General features: G+C 33.3%; 2 protein-coding genes across 2 annotated transcripts; both read left to right on the top strand.

Annotated features, from left to right (window-relative positions):
• The first annotated feature begins 1462 nt into the window (after positions 1 to 1462).
• Positions 1463 to 2849, top strand: LOC134250056 (temptin-like). The gene is made up of 3 exons (XM_062732413.1): positions 1463 to 1701; positions 2123 to 2273; positions 2671 to 2849. The coding sequence occupies exons 1-3, from the start codon at positions 1522 to 1524 to the stop codon at positions 2733 to 2735; spliced, it is 396 nt and encodes a 131-aa protein (XP_062588397.1). The 5' UTR covers positions 1463 to 1521; the 3' UTR covers positions 2736 to 2849.
• A 1822-nt stretch (positions 2850 to 4671) lies between these two features.
• On the top strand, positions 4672 to 15936 carry LOC134250054 (temptin-like). Its single transcript, XM_062732411.1, has 3 exons — positions 4672 to 4870; positions 5349 to 5499; positions 15872 to 15936. Exons 1-3 carry the CDS (start codon positions 4688 to 4690, stop codon positions 15934 to 15936), a joined length of 399 nt encoding a protein of 132 aa, XP_062588395.1. The 5' UTR covers positions 4672 to 4687.
• The last annotated feature ends 419 nt before the right edge of the window (positions 15937 to 16355 follow it).

The raw sequence follows: 16355 nt of genomic DNA, 5'->3' as shown, positions 1-16355 counted from the left end.
CTTGGACTGTGCTACTGTGAACATATGGAATATCATTTTGTGAGCTCAGTGCTCTAATTACCTCTATCTAGTTTACTCCTTGTATTAAGAAGGGCACAATTATATAGTTTATTCTTGAGCTTATCTGGATAAATTAAATTACAAGTTGCGTTTTACGTATAATTGTAACCTCCTCCTCGCAAGATTAAAAATAGGTGGAGTTAGGGTTTACAGAAGTCCCAATGTTCGTTTTTAAATTTTTTGTTGATACAAAAATAATTGATTGCTTTTTTAAATTCATCATTCAGTAAGTTCTATGGTCGATACAATTATCTTGTCAGCAAATACAATTCATCATTGCTAACAACGTTTTCATACTAATTGTTAGTCCATCATTTATACACTGAATTGACGACTGATTTTTTTCGTTATTTCCTGATCATAACATGGAGCACACGGCAGGTTTGACCGACCGACAGGGGATACTCATTCCTCCATGGCACCTGATCACCTGTTTTGGAGGTCCTATTTTGCGTTGTTTAATGGACTTTTTGAGCTTGAATACTCTTCGTTATCTCCCTATATTTCATTTCAACCATAATTCATGCAAAAAAAATTTATATAACTGAATTAGGAGCACTTTTACTTTTATCTGAATTGTCATTTTATAAAATCATATTTATGATTATATTTCACATTATATCAAATAAGTAGGTGTTATTTTTTTTAACCAAGCAACCCGGGGTAATTTGGATAAGTCACTGGTTTCAAAATTGTGTACTGGATGGCTAACTGTATGTTACCTCAGGGTATTAAACAATCCTGACTCATGGTCATTTGAATAAGGACAGGGTCATGGATCCCATGAAGTGTGAAATTCTAAGAATTGATTTGAAAGGTCACGCTAGTCTTATCACATGTCCCTCGCCAATGACACAATTTTTTTTAAAAAGTGTTAAAGTTTCATATTATTTTATCTATTTTAGGAAATCAAACCATAGGCTGTTTGGAAAAGGGTTAAGTGGAATGAAAGTTTAGGTCATGATCTTTCTCTAAGAATATGGAAGGTCGTTTCTCGCATTCAGTAGGTTTTGACTTAGGGTGTTGCATCCTTCAACCAATTACAATCCAGAAGATCCAGGACATGAGCAAATGCAGGATAGCAGAGTTCCTCCTCAAGGTAAGTTAATGTGTACATTTAAATGTCAGACTGACCTGCGGGTGACACTAGTTTCATTGGGACAATTCTAATTGTATTTCAATTTATTTTCGATGTAAAGGCAAATTGGCAATAGATTCTGAAATACAGAAAATTCTTAAAACGACAAAGTATGTTAAATAAGGTCGAGTAAGTTTAGCACTAGAACAGCTGTATCGATGGAGATCATTTATCAGGACAAGGTACTTTAACACAACATTTAAGTCAGTTGTCCCACAACGTATGAATTCCCCTTGACCAAAGATAAGACATCCGCCCCGCTCCTAAACTGTCAGATAAGCAGTATAGTAACAGTCCACACCGTGTAACACTAGTGTTCCATCATGAGGTCCCTGTTAGCTCTTCTGTTTGTCTGTGGGACCGCCCTGTCCCACCCTGGTTTCCGGCTCCTTATCCCCAACGGCATTAATGTCCCTAACCCCTGCATTAATGTAGTCGGTTTATGGAATGCAGTTGGACACAACATAGAAATTGGAGGTGGACCAGGAAATGTCTTCGGAGCGGTAATATTTCATTTTATTCATATCCTTTTATTCATTCCTTTTTTAAGTTTACTCTTTCATCGCTTTGAATCATGTCATGAATAGGTCTTGAAAGATACTGTACAATTCTAAACTCAAAGGAAAAGTACTCCAAAAATGATTTTCTAAGATAGTAAAAATAATGAAAACTTAAAACTCCTCTCTACAAATCCATTAATAATCTTTTGCAGTGGTCTATGTTTCAGCTGTAGATAATAAAATATATAAAGTAAAAAAAACCACCAAAATCGTGGAAAGAAGTTGTCAGAGTTTGAATTCTGTAAAAGATGTATTACCTGTATATAAAAAAAAACAATCTACTAAGATACAACAAAGAAGAGCTGGATCGAAAGCATGGTTTCAGTTGTAGTATGATCAACGAATTTGTGATTGTGATTTTCAGGACTTTGTAGCAGCTAATACTCAATGGACCAAGGACTTGTGTCAGAAAGACTCTGACATGGACGGCAAGACAAACGGGGAGGAGCTAGGGGACCCCAACTGTGTGTGGAAGCAGGGGGACGCTCCAGCAGGGGACGCCACTGGACATCCAGGTATGACGTCACTAGTACATTAACTGGTGGACTAACCAAATTAATGGGGAAGATGGGAAAGGGATACAACATATACCCCATTTATACCTTAAATCAGGGGAACTATAGATAATTAAGCACGCCTTATTTCAAAACATATCAAGATAACTTAAGATTTTCGCATTTATTCTATGTCGGTGCTACCTTAATAGCTGCAATTTCTTGAAAAGGATAACTTGAGATTGAAAAGTCTGTAATTTATAGTGTGTTTTTAACATTAAAAAAACTTTTTGCAACTTCAACTACTGATTGTTTTTTCTTCATTGTTCACTTCTGTAGATACCTGAATATTCGTGTATTTAGCTTCACTGTATATAAAGAATTGTAAAAGGATGGCTTTCATTCTCTGTATTTTCAGGTATTTGTGAACCCATGTCTGATGCCAATTGTATGAAGATTAATGCCAACATCACTTGTATATAACATGTCAATTTCTAATTATACATTATGAACATTAGTGCACATTTCATTCAATGATTATTTTGTACTGAATGTGTTATAGTAGTGTATGCAAAATACGTAGAATGTATAATAGTATAGAAAGGTTTAAATAAATGAAAAAAAAAGTTTTATTTTATTTTTAAGGCCACTTGTTTAATTCTGAACATGTGAGCATGTTCTTAATATCAAGATTGCTTAGGCCAATTTTTGAGTTTGGTTATTGATTGTGGGATTTTACAATATGTACATTCGGTGTACACTATAAACAGTCTACATACATGTGACAGGTTAACTAATATGACTTTTGAAGTCGGCTGGCAACCTGATTTATTACGTCCTTATATACTCAAATGTATTTTTAGATGGAATACTGTTATAAACTGAAGTCTGTTATAAAATACAAATAAGGCTTGTTTCATAAAAAAAGCAAGACATCAAAGTACTCGTTCACGAAGTGTAGGGGATCATAGGACACATCATGGCACCTGATCCCTCCTCTGATGTTTTGGAGGTCAGTGTTTGCTCTGCTCCTACATGTATAATGTATTGCTTTATGGCCGGACTTTTGATCTTGAATACTGTTCTCCATATGTTTCACTCAAATACAAAGTGCAGTAACTAAATGTAAGTGATCACGGGACTTAATTACAAAAGGCAAGGCACTATATGGGACTTAATAACGAAGTGCAAGGGATCATAGGACCCAAATGCGGCGTACATGTACAAAGGAATAAATGCAATGAATACGTGATATAATGATAATTTATTGTATAGTTTTAAATATCGTTATGGTGACATTGAAATTCAATTTGCAGATGATTCTTCTCTTTTTTATGATTTTAGGTGAGTTTTTTTTTCGTGCATGCAAGACAGTATTCTAGGAAAACTTGTAAATATTATACTTATTTCAAATCAATCTGAACTTTTATTATGCTTTTTTGAAAGGTCTCAGATCTGATTACTGAACAGGTTTTATTTACACGTACATGTCACTATGAATAGGTTATACATGTATGTAATATATTGCATGCACAATCGTGGTATGCATTGAAAATTTTTCTTAGGTAACAAAAATTTGCAAAAATAATTTTTATGTATTCTTATGCTTATATGCAAGCTCACCGCAGCTAATTTGCAAAAATAATTTTTATGACTGTTTCAAATGACTGATAAATGTTATTTGTTTGAAGAATGTGTGAAATGTTTTATCCTTCACGTTCACCAGTACAGGAATATGGATTGCATATCAATTGTACTTACAAGTGCACTTGTACACAGTATTTGGAGTACATTTTTCATAATTAATCCGCGAAAGTAATATTTTAATATTTCCTACATAGTTCTGTGGCATGTTAACATGCTGACTTAAATAAGGAGCCCGTTATCTTATCCTACATTGTATATTTTAACATACACTTGTGATTAATTAGCGCCTTTCAAACGAATTTGAAGACTGGAACAGTAATTTTATCACCCTTAATACAAAGTACCGATTACTTTTTCTCTTTTCGATATTTATAAGTGCTTTTCATTTTTCCCCTCTTCTACGAGACCAGTGATATTTTCTGGACTGAGGTTGGCTTAAAGCCTTTATAAGTCGAAAGAGTGTACATACTTCAGTTAACGAACGTTGTAAATTAATGATAAGGCGAAATTTTAAGTAATTATTTTTTTAATTATAATGATTAATACTTTCCTTTTTAATAAAGAATCAAAGCATTGATATGAAGAAATTAAAGAAAAAACAAATGAGAACATTAAAAAAAATGAATTAATAATTAATATCAAAGAGTAAATCTTCGTATCACTGATTGTAAGTGCGTTATGTGTTTGGTCAACTTTCCCGATATGAAAGAACAGACATAGTATTATCAATTGTTACCGTTTAGAAAGTCTAAAGGTCGTGGCAATCTGGATTCTACACTGGGACTGAAATGTTGTCAGGAGTACTAACTGTGCTTTTCTTATCTTTCTCTGTGTTTGGACTGCCCGGTTATCGCTTGAAGATACCTAACGGAATCAACGTTCCCAACCCGTGTACCAATGTGTTCGGATTATGGAACGGAGTAGGGCACAATATTGCAAATGGAGGAGGCTCTCTAAATCCGTTTGGCCAGGTAAAATAGAAAATGAAATACTGAAGTACATTAAAAGCTTAAATTCGATGTTTCAACTTAGTCCTAGAAAAAATTAAACTTTAGATTTAAACTTTTAATGTAACCAAACTTTTAAGAATGGCATTTTGCGTATGTTATAGAATTCATGTTGTATAACATCCCTTCAGAAATGTTTCACTTATACCGGCCATGGAAAGTTACACATTTAGACATGCACTCGGTGGCCATTGAGCATCCAACACGTATACTGCGACACGGGACCTCGGTATACGGTCTAATTTGAAGGACCAGTCTCCACGTCCCTCGATGGGATTCAAACCCGCGACTTAAGGATCGAAACAACTCCTTACATCATGACTCCATTGCAAATGTTCCAACCACTAGCGTGTATAATGTATACTATATTCTATATATAGAATATTTAACTAAAGTTTAAAGAATAATATCTGTTGATCATCCATTTTTTATTAACTTAAAGGATTTTATGGACGCTAACTATACCTGGACTCAGGAGCTATGTGGAAAAGACTCGGATTCAGATGGAAAAATCAACGGACTTGAACTCGGAGACTTTAACTGTTCCTGGTTTGAAGGACAGCCTCCCATGGGGGACCCCACAGGACATCCAGGTACAAGTACATAGAATGCGTAAATACTTTACGGGGGTATGGGGGAGGGGGTCAATTGGGGTACCCAGAAATCGCAACAAAACACAGAACATATTTATGCCTGGGACGCACTGGACATCTACCTTACTTTTGTTGAAATGTATCAGACACAAATAATGCTTCTACCTTTTTTCAGAAAGTAGAATGAATCTTTTTGGGGAAGAACCTAAACTTTTTATCATACAGGGCAGGATTTCGCAAAAGTGTGTGTTCATAACATTATACATTTTAAATATTGAGTCTATTACAATTAAACATATTAAGATCATAATAATGATTTCCCCAACTAAGTTATTCATGATCTAAAATGAGAGAAATGCATGCCAAAATGAGGAGCAATGCTGTTGTGAATGTATCTAAAATAATGGAAAGTTTGGCTTTATAATTGTTTCACAAGCGTGAAAGTATTTTCATGATTTATATTTTGGTTATTTTTTTTTATTTAAAAATTAACTGGGGACTGTTCACTTCTATACGTTGTTATGGGTCAGAATTACCCGAAATGCCAGCAAAGATCAATAACACAATTTAAACTTAACAATAATTTATTTACAGTAATATATAATAAATATATCAAACATAAAGTACAAACTTAGCAAGAATTTAAAAATACATACATCAGAGTGTCCGTTGCTGCACACAATGTCCCAGTGAAAATATATCCCATTTATATCTATATAATAGTATATATAATAGTGCTTATACGACAAAGTATATATATGCATCGAATTGACAGGGTATTTATATAGTATCATAAATCTAGAATATTCTAGAAATTATTAAAACATGATATTACTGGATCAATCTGGACATACACAAAATTTAAGAATGTTCTAGATCAAATGACCGAACATGTTGACCACTCTGGAATGTTCAAGAAACTTAATGTTACTAATAATATACATGAAACAATACAAATACAACACAACTCACAACACCTCCCCCCTTAAAAAGTTTGAATGTCAATGAAAACTTATATTGTTAAAGTAAAATATATGTACATTAATACAAATCTAATTTGTTCATGATACTCTGGACAAGGCATCTGCAATAACATTGTCTTTGCCTTTGATATGCTTAATTGTTATGTTGTATTCTTGTAACAACAAACTCCATCTAGTCAGTCTTTGATTCTTGTTTGACAATTTGTGCAAAAATGTCAGGGGGTTGTGATCTGTATATACAAGAATTGGATGCAAAGTAACATTCAGATAAACATCAAAATGCTGTAAGTAGGGGTGGGACGATACACACATCTTGCAATACGATACGTATCTCGATATATTGGCACGATACGATACGTATCTCGATATTATGATAAATTATAAAACTATTCCAAATAAGAAGTATTTTATTTTTTTGTCCAGACATTAATTCAACAAATTATTCTACATCAAATCATGTTAACTTTGGTTTGAAATTAAAACTTGAAGTTCATCAATTTCATTGACTAAAACTGTACAAAACAATGATACATGTACATACTATTATTACTATTCAGAGTTTGTTCACAAATGGTTGTGTATTTCATCAGAGAACACGGACTAAAAATTCATTTAAAAACATCGATCATATTTACATTATTATTAAATCATTGCTGAAAGTGTGTCGCCAAGTTGAGATTACAAAAAAAGCACGAGATAGATTAACAATTTATAATATCAAATGTTCTGGAAACGATATTTTCTGTGTATAGAACGCATTTCATACTGAACTTTTCTTGTCCAATCTCCCGAGCCTGCTTAAAAGTGAAAACGTTTTACCCCTAATCAACGACTTATTAGTTCTAAAGTGCGTCTTCAATATCAAAATAATCTCTTCACTTCGTACAAGCCGCCATTTTCAAAGGACAGGTACTTTCATTTTAAATTTTTGGATGGGTCCTTCGTGTATCGTTTCGTACCGATATGTGAGTGCTTGTATCGTAAACCGCATCTTGCAGGAAAATATCGGTATGTATCGGTGTATCGGTATATCGTCCCACCCCTAGCTGTAAGGCTAACAACAAAGCAAGGCATTCCTTTTCAATGGTGGAATACTTTTGTTGACATTTTGTAAGTTTCTTTGAAAAATAAGAAACAACTCTATCTACCTTGTCACTATCCCAGGTAGCACAAAACATTTTCAAAACATTTTATTAGTGTTGTAAAAAGGTTTTTTTGAAACATTTCAGACTAAACATTTTAAAAATATTTTTAAAACATTTCCTCTTCTCATTATAACATTTTAAAAACATTTTTAAAATGTTTTTAAGAAGCTTATGATAAAATCCTTTTGGAACGTTTTTCTAAAATGTTTTTGAAACGTTTTAAAAATGATTCAAAAGGTATGTTAACCTCTCAAATATTAAAGATTTTTATATTACGCTTTAAAAACGTTCTTAAAACATGAAATGAAACATTCCTTTTCCATAAATCTGAAACATTGCATGAAAACGTTTCTGAAACATTTGGAAGGAACATTGTCAAAATGTTTTTGAAACATTTTTAATATTGTTTCAGGAACATATTTCTAAAATGTTTTTGAAACGTCAGTCAAAAATTATTCAAAGGGTATGTATTGCTTTCAAATATTAAAGATTTTATATAACATTTTAAAAACGTTCTTATAATATGAAATGAAACATTTTTTTTCCGTAAATCGGAAACATTGAATATTATGTTTCTGAAACATTTGGAATGAACATTTTAAAAATATTTTTAAAACACTCTTAATATCGCTGTTAGTAAAATATTCAATTCCGGGTATATTTCAGCCTTTGCAGTGAAAATGTTTATTTAAAACCTTAAATAAAATAATTCTTTTTACTACAACTGAAACATTTTGATTATAGTTTTTGCAACATTTTTTGGAAACATTTTCAAAATGTTCCTGAAACATTTATGTAATTGCGGCGCAATTTAATTCATTTAGTAATTTTAAGAGTATGTTGCGTGAATGTTTTTAGAACATTCAATTTACTGGATTTTTTTTTTTTTTACAGACTTCATTTCTCATTGCTGCAACATTTTTTAATGTTACCTTCAAAATTTTCTTAAAACATTCAAATAATGTATGATTGCGATTTTCCTAAAATTGAGTTTATGAAGAAAAAAAGAGAATATATAGAAAGAATAGTGTTAAAATGAGGAATTGTAGTAATTTTTTAATTGAAAGATTTTTTTCCGGTATTTTATAGTTTTGGCTTATTGATTAAACAGACATGTATAAAATCCTTGGATGAAATAAAAGATTCGTCAAAAAAATCAATAAATGAAAGGATGGGCAAACAAACAAATTTAAAATATAAATAAATGAATAAAAACATAACCATTTAATAATATTCTTTATGGTTTTTTTTTTAATGTTCTTCATCAAATTTGTGATCTCCCAGATTTTTACTCTGAGGCATTAGATAGGGATTGGCACACTGGTCAGTTTCAATGTCATGATAACCTTGTTATGCAATTCTCCTGCTGGGCAGCGCGTTACAGAGTATAGTGGTTTGCAGCTTATCTAGGCCAAATTTTGAATTCTGGTAAACAAGATGTGCGCATTTCCTCCGTGCCGATTTGAATGAGAAGACTTTGTATCATATAAACCACAATAACAACCTCGGGATTAATTAACTCTGAATGGTAAGAATTATTAATTATCATAGACTTTAAAAGATCATTTAAAAATGACTTTTACACTACCAGTGCATGATCAATGATTGTATACAAATGTATGTAGCAAAGACAAAGCGTTAAGCATGTTAAGGTTAAATACATGTATTTGATTTGATTATTACATTCTTAATTACACAATTATATCCTTGATTCAAGTTGTATTTGTGAAATGTTAATCATCAAGCAATATGTTTATTTTAAAATGAAATTTCTTTGCAGTATGGTGTTGGTTCCATCATTCGAATTTCCGGCCGCGAATTTTGTTCAAATTCCCACATTCAAAAGACCCGCCTTTAGTGAAGACAAAGGTTTACGTAAATACTATTACTCTTCAATGACATTATTTTCATAGTAATTATTTTTAGGCTTTTTTTAAATTTGATATAATTATTTAAAATATTTTTTGTAAATTTTCATTGATCATCTTAAGATACATTAGATGTAGATACAGACACCATTTTCCGTATCTTTACAGGTTGTGCTATTTTTTCCGCGGGGAGAGATTCCTTATCAGCCATTTCAGTGTATGTGATTCTAACTTATAGATCCGCCGCTCTGTTCGACCGATACAGTGAACATAGGATTTCTGTGATTCTGTTCTTTTAAAATTCAGTGAATGGATTAATAGACGCCGTTTTCACTCTTTAAAAACCCGGTGACTTGATAGAAAATAAATCAAAACTTGTACCGAGAATGGAATTTAAATGTGATTTACATATTGAATATGGGTTTGTATTAAAGGTTTAAAAATTAAATATAATTTGTGTTTATTTCTTTTAAAATATAAATATATCATTATTTAATGAGAAAAGGTAAACTTTCAGGAAAAATACTTTTGTAACCTCGACTTAAATGTTTTAAAAACGTTTTGAAAACCATACAAATTAACGCGAATAAAATTTTTTGAAAATGTTTTTGTTACATTTTAAAAGAATGTTATGATAACATTTGTTGAAACATTTTGTAAAATGTTTTAAAAACGTTTAAAAAACCATACAAATTCACGTGATTAAAACATTATTGAAAAATGTTTTTGTAACATTTCAAGAAAATGTTCCGGAAACATTTGCTGAAATATTTCATAAAATGTTTTTAAATCGTTTAAAAAACCATACAAAATCACGCGATTAAAACATTGTTAAAAATGTTTTTGAAACATTTTAAGAAAATGTGCTGACAACATTTGCTGAAATATTTCACTAAAATGTTTTTAAAACGTTTAAAAAACCATACAAAATCACGTGATTAAAACATTTTTTAAAATGTTTTCGCAACATTTTAAAAATGTTTTAAGAACATTTTAAAAATGTTTTTGTGTTAGCTGGGATGTTCTTGAAACAAAGCTGCCCCGATTCCAATATCACTAGCATCAACAGTAAGCTTAAATTGCTTAGAAAAATCTGGAGTTGACAGAACTGGGTTGCTCATAAAGACAGATTTGATTTTATGAAAGGATTTTTCACAGTCCTTTGTCCATTTAAAGTTAACCCTCTTTTGTAAAAGATTTGTAAGTGGACTAACAACTGAGGAAAAATTTGGACAAAATTTTCTGTAAAACCCAGCCATGCCCAAAAACCTCATTAATTCTCTCTTGTTTGTAGGAATCGGGAACTTTGCAATAGCTTCCACTTTAGCCATAATGGGTGTAACATAACCTTGACCTACTTTATGACCTAAATACTCTACATAAGCATGACAAAATTCGCTCTTCTCAAGATTCACAGTTAAGTTTGCTTTAGCTAAAATGTCAAATAAAGCACGCATGATTCGGAGATGTTCGTCCCATGTGTTGCTGTATATGTCGACATCATCAATGTAGGCCTCGCATCCCTCAAGGTCTTGAAGAAGGGAGTGAATCATCCTTTGGAATGTAGCCGGTGCGTTTTTCATGCCAAAAGGCATTACTTTATACTGGTAAAGTCCATCTGGTGTAGCAAAAGCAGATATTTCTTTTGCTCTTTCTGTTAACGGTACTTGCCAGTAGCCTTTCAACAGGTCAAATTTACTGACAAATTTCGCGTTTCCAATGTTTTTAATGCAGTCATCGATTCTAGGTATTGGATATGAATCAGTTTTGGTAACAGAATTCACCTTTCTAAAGTCTGTACATAATCGGTACGAACGGTCCTGTTTTGGTACAAGAATACATGGTGAGCTCCAATCACTTTTACTAGGTTCAACAATGTCATTGTCCAACATGTACTGCACTTCCCTTCTTAGGTACTGCAATTTTATTGGATTAAGACGGTACGGATGTTGTTTGATAGGCAGAACGTCACTCACTATGACATCATGACAAGCTGCATTAGTTTTCTTTGGAACATCCGAGAAGATTTGATGATACTCATTTATCAAGTTTTTAACTTGTTCTTTTTGGTGAATGTTCAAATGTCCAAGTTTGGCATCAAAATCAGCCAAAATTTCTGAGTTTTTCAAGCGGACACTCTGATTACAATCTTTCTCATTCATTTCTTTACTCGTATCACTTTCAATACAATTTTGAACAGTCTTAGCATTGGCTAAATTGGAAACTGGTTTTACAGAATTTCGGTCACACCTTTCAAAATACTCTTTCAACATGTTAATGTGACAAACCCGTTTCTCTTTACGTCGACCTGGTGTCTTAACTACATAGTTTACATCACTGATCTTGCTTTCAATTTCATGAGGGCCATAAAATCTTACCTGTAAAGGATGACCAGGAATAGGTAAAAATACAAGAACCTTATCACCTGGCTTAAACACCCTATTTCTGGCATCTTTGTCATACCACATTTTCATTTTCATCTGAGAATTCTTCAAATTTTCTTGTTCTAATTTACAAGCATTGTAAAGTTTTTCTTTGAAATCAGACACATAATCTAAAAGATTAAGATCACTAGTCTCAGTCAGCCACTTTTCCTTTAACAATTTCAAAGGACCCCTAACCGTATGACCAAACACCAATTCAAAAGGACTAAACCCAAGAGACTCCTGGACTGCCTCTCGTGCAGCAAATAGTACAAGATGAACCCCTTCATCCCAGTCTTTCTCATACTGGTAACAATAGGTCTTCAGCATTGTTTTTAGGGTTTGATGAAAACGTTCTAGCGCTCCCTGGGACTCAGGATGATAAGCAGTTGATCTATATTGCCTTATACCCAACTCATGCATGACTTGCTGGAACAACCCAGACATAAAATTTGACCCTTGATCCGACTGAATTGCCTTAGGTGCTCCTACAAAACTGAAAAACTTGGTTAGGGCCTTAACTATGCTCTTTGCCTTTATATTCCTTAGAGGTATGGCTTCAGGAAATCGAGTGGATGTACACATAATGGTAAGTAAATACTGGTTCCCATATCTAGTCCTAGGCAAAGGTCCTACACAATCCACCAACACTCGACTAAACGGTTCTTCAAAAGCTGGAATGGGTTGAAGAGGAGCAGATGGTATCTTCTGATTTGGTTTACCTACCATCTGACAGACATGGCATGACTTGCAAAACTTCGAAACATCCTTTCTTAGCTTAGGCCAATAAAAATGACTCAAAATCCTATTATAAGTCTTATTGATACCTAAATGACCAGCCATAGGTGTATCGTGAGCTAAACTCATGACATCTCGACGATAAGCAGCTGGGACCACTATCTGGTGAACAACACGCCACACTTCATCTGGAAAAGCGTCAGGTGGTCGCCATTTTCGCATAAGGATGCCATCTTTCATATAGAAGCATTCTCCAACTTTAGTAGCCTCTTCTGGTGGAAGTGCCCTCTTACTAAGTTGAATGATATCTGGGTCTTTATGTTGTTCAGAGAGTAAACGTTCTCGGCTGAGGATGTCCTTGCCTTGGCTAACTAGTGGATGCAACTCATCATCCTCACCACCAAATTTTGGTAAAAGTTCTTTCTTCTTTTGCTTCTTTATATTGTGCGGTTCCATGCTTGTTTGAGTGCCATCAAGGTCAGATAAGAAAGTGTCATTCAAATCAATATCAACAGAGGAATTCGTCTCGTCAAAGGCTTGAGTATGGTCTGCCTCCATTTCTCGTCTTCTGGCCATCGCTCTAGTAACAGCACAGGCTGGATAAATGTCATCATCTTCATCATCGCACATGACATTGGAAGTGATTTTCTCACAAACTATAGGATCAGGTACAACCTTCCCACCAGCTAGATCGTTGCCTAACAACAAAGAAATGCCTGGAACGGGAAGAGTAGGTCGAACATCTACGATAACAGGTCCAGTAACTATATCTGACTTCAAACTAATTCTATGCAGGGGAACATCAATGGCGCTTAGCTCCACACCCTGTAATAAAACTGACCCACCAGTAGAAGTCTGCTCAGACAAAGGAAGCACGCCCTCTAATAACAAAGTCTGGGCAGCACCAGTATCTCTCAAAATCTGGACAGGTTTAATTTCGCTAGAGTCACCGAGTGAAACAAATCCCTGAGACATAAAGGGCTTATACTCCTCCATAGAATCAATAGAACTGGACTGTGAACCCTGGACATCAGGAGTGTCAGAACAAATCGAAACTAAGGCTTCTCTATCACCTCTAACTGCCGCACAAGCGTGTGGTTGAGTTTTATCAAAGTCATTTTTTCTCTTAAGTTTAAAGCATTCACTGATCAGATGACCTTTTTTCTTACAATAACTACACGTAGGAAGCGACCCTATTCCAGATGATCCTTCAAAACGTCCTGGACCGAACTTAAAACCACCTTGGGATGGAGACTGGGAAATTGTGGAAGACCGAGACCCTGAACCACTCTTTTTATATGTGTCTGAATTGGTAGAATTACTGCTAGTCTGAGATCTTGATACAAAATTCTTTTTATGAGACAGAGCATAAGTATCAGATATGACTGCTGCCTCTTCAAGAGTTTTCACATTCTTATCTTCTAAATGTGTTTTCAAATCTTGAGAAACACATTCCTTAAACTCTTCTACCAGGATGACTTGGCGCAAATTAGCAAAAGTTTTATCAAGTTTCTTAGATCTAAACCAGTGATCGAATAAATCTTCTTTCTCTCGTGAAAATTCAACAAATGTTTGATTATCAAACTTTCTATACTTTCTGAACTTTTGTCTATACGCTTCAGGTACTAATTCATATGCTTTTAATATTGCTTCTTTGACCTTCTCATAGTCTGAACTCTCAACTACCCCTAATGCAGAGTATACCTCAGCCGCTTTTCCAACCAGTACACTTTGTAACATCGTTGACCAAACATTCCGTGACCATTTAAGATTCTCTCGACCTTTTCGAATTGGGGGAAATATTTGTCTACAGATTTTTCTTGAAATTTTGGAACTAATCTGATATTTTTTGCTGCGTCAAATTCAGTTTTGACAATTGACGGTTCTGGTTTGTGCTGTAATTTTAATTTCTCTAACTCAAAATGCTCTTGTCTTTCTAATTTTTCTAATTCAAATTTTCTCTCTCTCTCTCTCTTTTCTCTCTTTCTCGCTCTTCTCTTTCCCTTTCTCGATCTTCTCTTTCTAATTTTTCTCTTTCAAGTCGCATTTTCTCTAACTCTAACTGAAACTGATATTCTGCCATTTTATAAGAGCCTAACTCTGATTTAAATGTATATTCTGGAAGATCGTATTTTTCAAAGACGTTTTCTTCTACTAATTTGTTTGCAACCTTTATTCTAATATCTTGCTTTTTCTGAGAGGATTTAACATCTAACCCAAGCAAACCTAATGCGATCAAGTCATCCTTTTTTAACGTATCAAAAACCTGAACACTTGGTGAATTAAGAAAGTCTGTGACCGAAAACACCATGTTGATTTCTGCTGGCTTATAATCAAATTTAACGGTTCAATAAACAAAATTCTGACAATAAACTACAGAAGTGCAAGAAATTCTTTATCCCGACGAGCCCCCAATTCTGTTATGGGTCAGAATTTCCCGAAATGCCAGCAAAGATCAATAACACAATTTAAACTTAACAATAATTTATTTACTGTAATATATAATAAATATATCAAACATAAAGTACAAACTTAGCAAGAATTTAAAAATACATACATCAGAGTGTCCGTTGCTGCACACAATGTCCCAGTGAAAATATATCCCATTTATATCTCAATAGTGCTTGTACGACAAAGTATATATATGCATCGAATTGACAGGGTATTTATATAGTATCATAAATCTAGAATATTCTAGAAATTATGTGAACCCTCGATATCCGGACGCCAGAATATATCCGGATGCTTCAGTATCCGGACGATTTTTCATCGGAACGAAATTTGTAAATGTAATTTTGTCTTGTTTAACTGGTGATTCAGATATCCGGATGCTTCACATATCCGGACAAATTGACTGGGAACCAAAGTGTCCGGATAAATGAGGGTCCACTGTATATGCATCGAATTGACAGGGTATTTATATAGTATCATAAATCTAGAATCTAGAAATTATTAAAACATGATATTACTGGAACAATCTGGACATACACAAAATTTAAGAATGTTCTAGATCAAATGACCGAACATGTTGACCACTCTGGAATGTTCAAGAAACTTAATGTTACTAATAATATACATGATGAAACAATACAAATACAACACAACTCACAACAACGTATATTTGTTTTGTGTGATTTAAAGAAATCTCTTCTTAATTTCTCAACATTTGCTATTCCAAAATTTATAATTTTAACTAGATCTGATTTTTTTTTCAGGTATATGCGAGCCAATGGACGATCCTAAATGTTTAAAAATCAACGAAGCCGTTACATGTTTGTGAGGTGTAAATCAATATTCTATAGACTTTTATTATTATAATATATTATTTTAAAAGCAGGGGTAAAATAGTTATATTTAAGTTACAATTGTGATCTTTTAGGTGTTACTTTTTAATATTTGCTTACTTATTTTTTTTTCATTATTGAATGACTTTGCATTTTGCTTCAGCGATAATAAAAGCACTTTATATAAGTCCTGTTTATCATTGTCATTATCATGGCGTTCTTGTGTTGTTGTTGTTTTTTTTTTCTAAACATAAGAACGTTTCTGACACAGAAATATCCAATAATTAACCCCCCCCCAAAAAAAAAAAACAACAACAAAAAAATATTGACTGTGGTTGGTATTTTTACATTCCATAAAACAAGTAAAATCTAAAGCATTTGGAAAAATATTTATTTTCCATTTATTAACAAATTT

The sequence above is a fragment of the Saccostrea cucullata genome, unplaced genomic scaffold (genome assembly GCF_032062105.1).
Source record: "Saccostrea cucullata isolate Sc308-1 unplaced genomic scaffold, CSIRO_AGI_Scuc_v1 ctg2716, whole genome shotgun sequence".
Classification (NCBI taxonomy): Eukaryota; Metazoa; Mollusca; class Bivalvia; order Ostreida; family Ostreidae; genus Saccostrea; species Saccostrea cuccullata.
This window is presented reverse-complemented; position numbering and strand designations above follow the sequence as displayed.

Coding starts and splice junctions, on each gene's coding strand:
- LOC134250056 (XM_062732413.1), top strand. CDS start 1,522: ATGAGGTCCCTGTTAGCTCTTCTGTTTGTCTGTGGGACCGCCCTGTCC. Junction 1,702..2,122: donor CAGGAAATGTCTTCGGAGCG/GTAATATTTCAT, acceptor TGTGATTTTCAG/GACTTTGTAGCAGCTAATAC. Junction 2,274..2,670: donor GGACGCCACTGGACATCCAG/GTATGACGTCAC, acceptor CTGTATTTTCAG/GTATTTGTGAACCCATGTCT.
- LOC134250054 (XM_062732411.1), top strand. CDS start 4,688: ATGTTGTCAGGAGTACTAACTGTGCTTTTCTTATCTTTCTCTGTGTTT. Junction 4,871..5,348: donor CTCTAAATCCGTTTGGCCAG/GTAAAATAGAAA, acceptor ATTAACTTAAAG/GATTTTATGGACGCTAACTA. Junction 5,500..15,871: donor GGACCCCACAGGACATCCAG/GTACAAGTACAT, acceptor TTTTTTTTTCAG/GTATATGCGAGCCAATGGAC.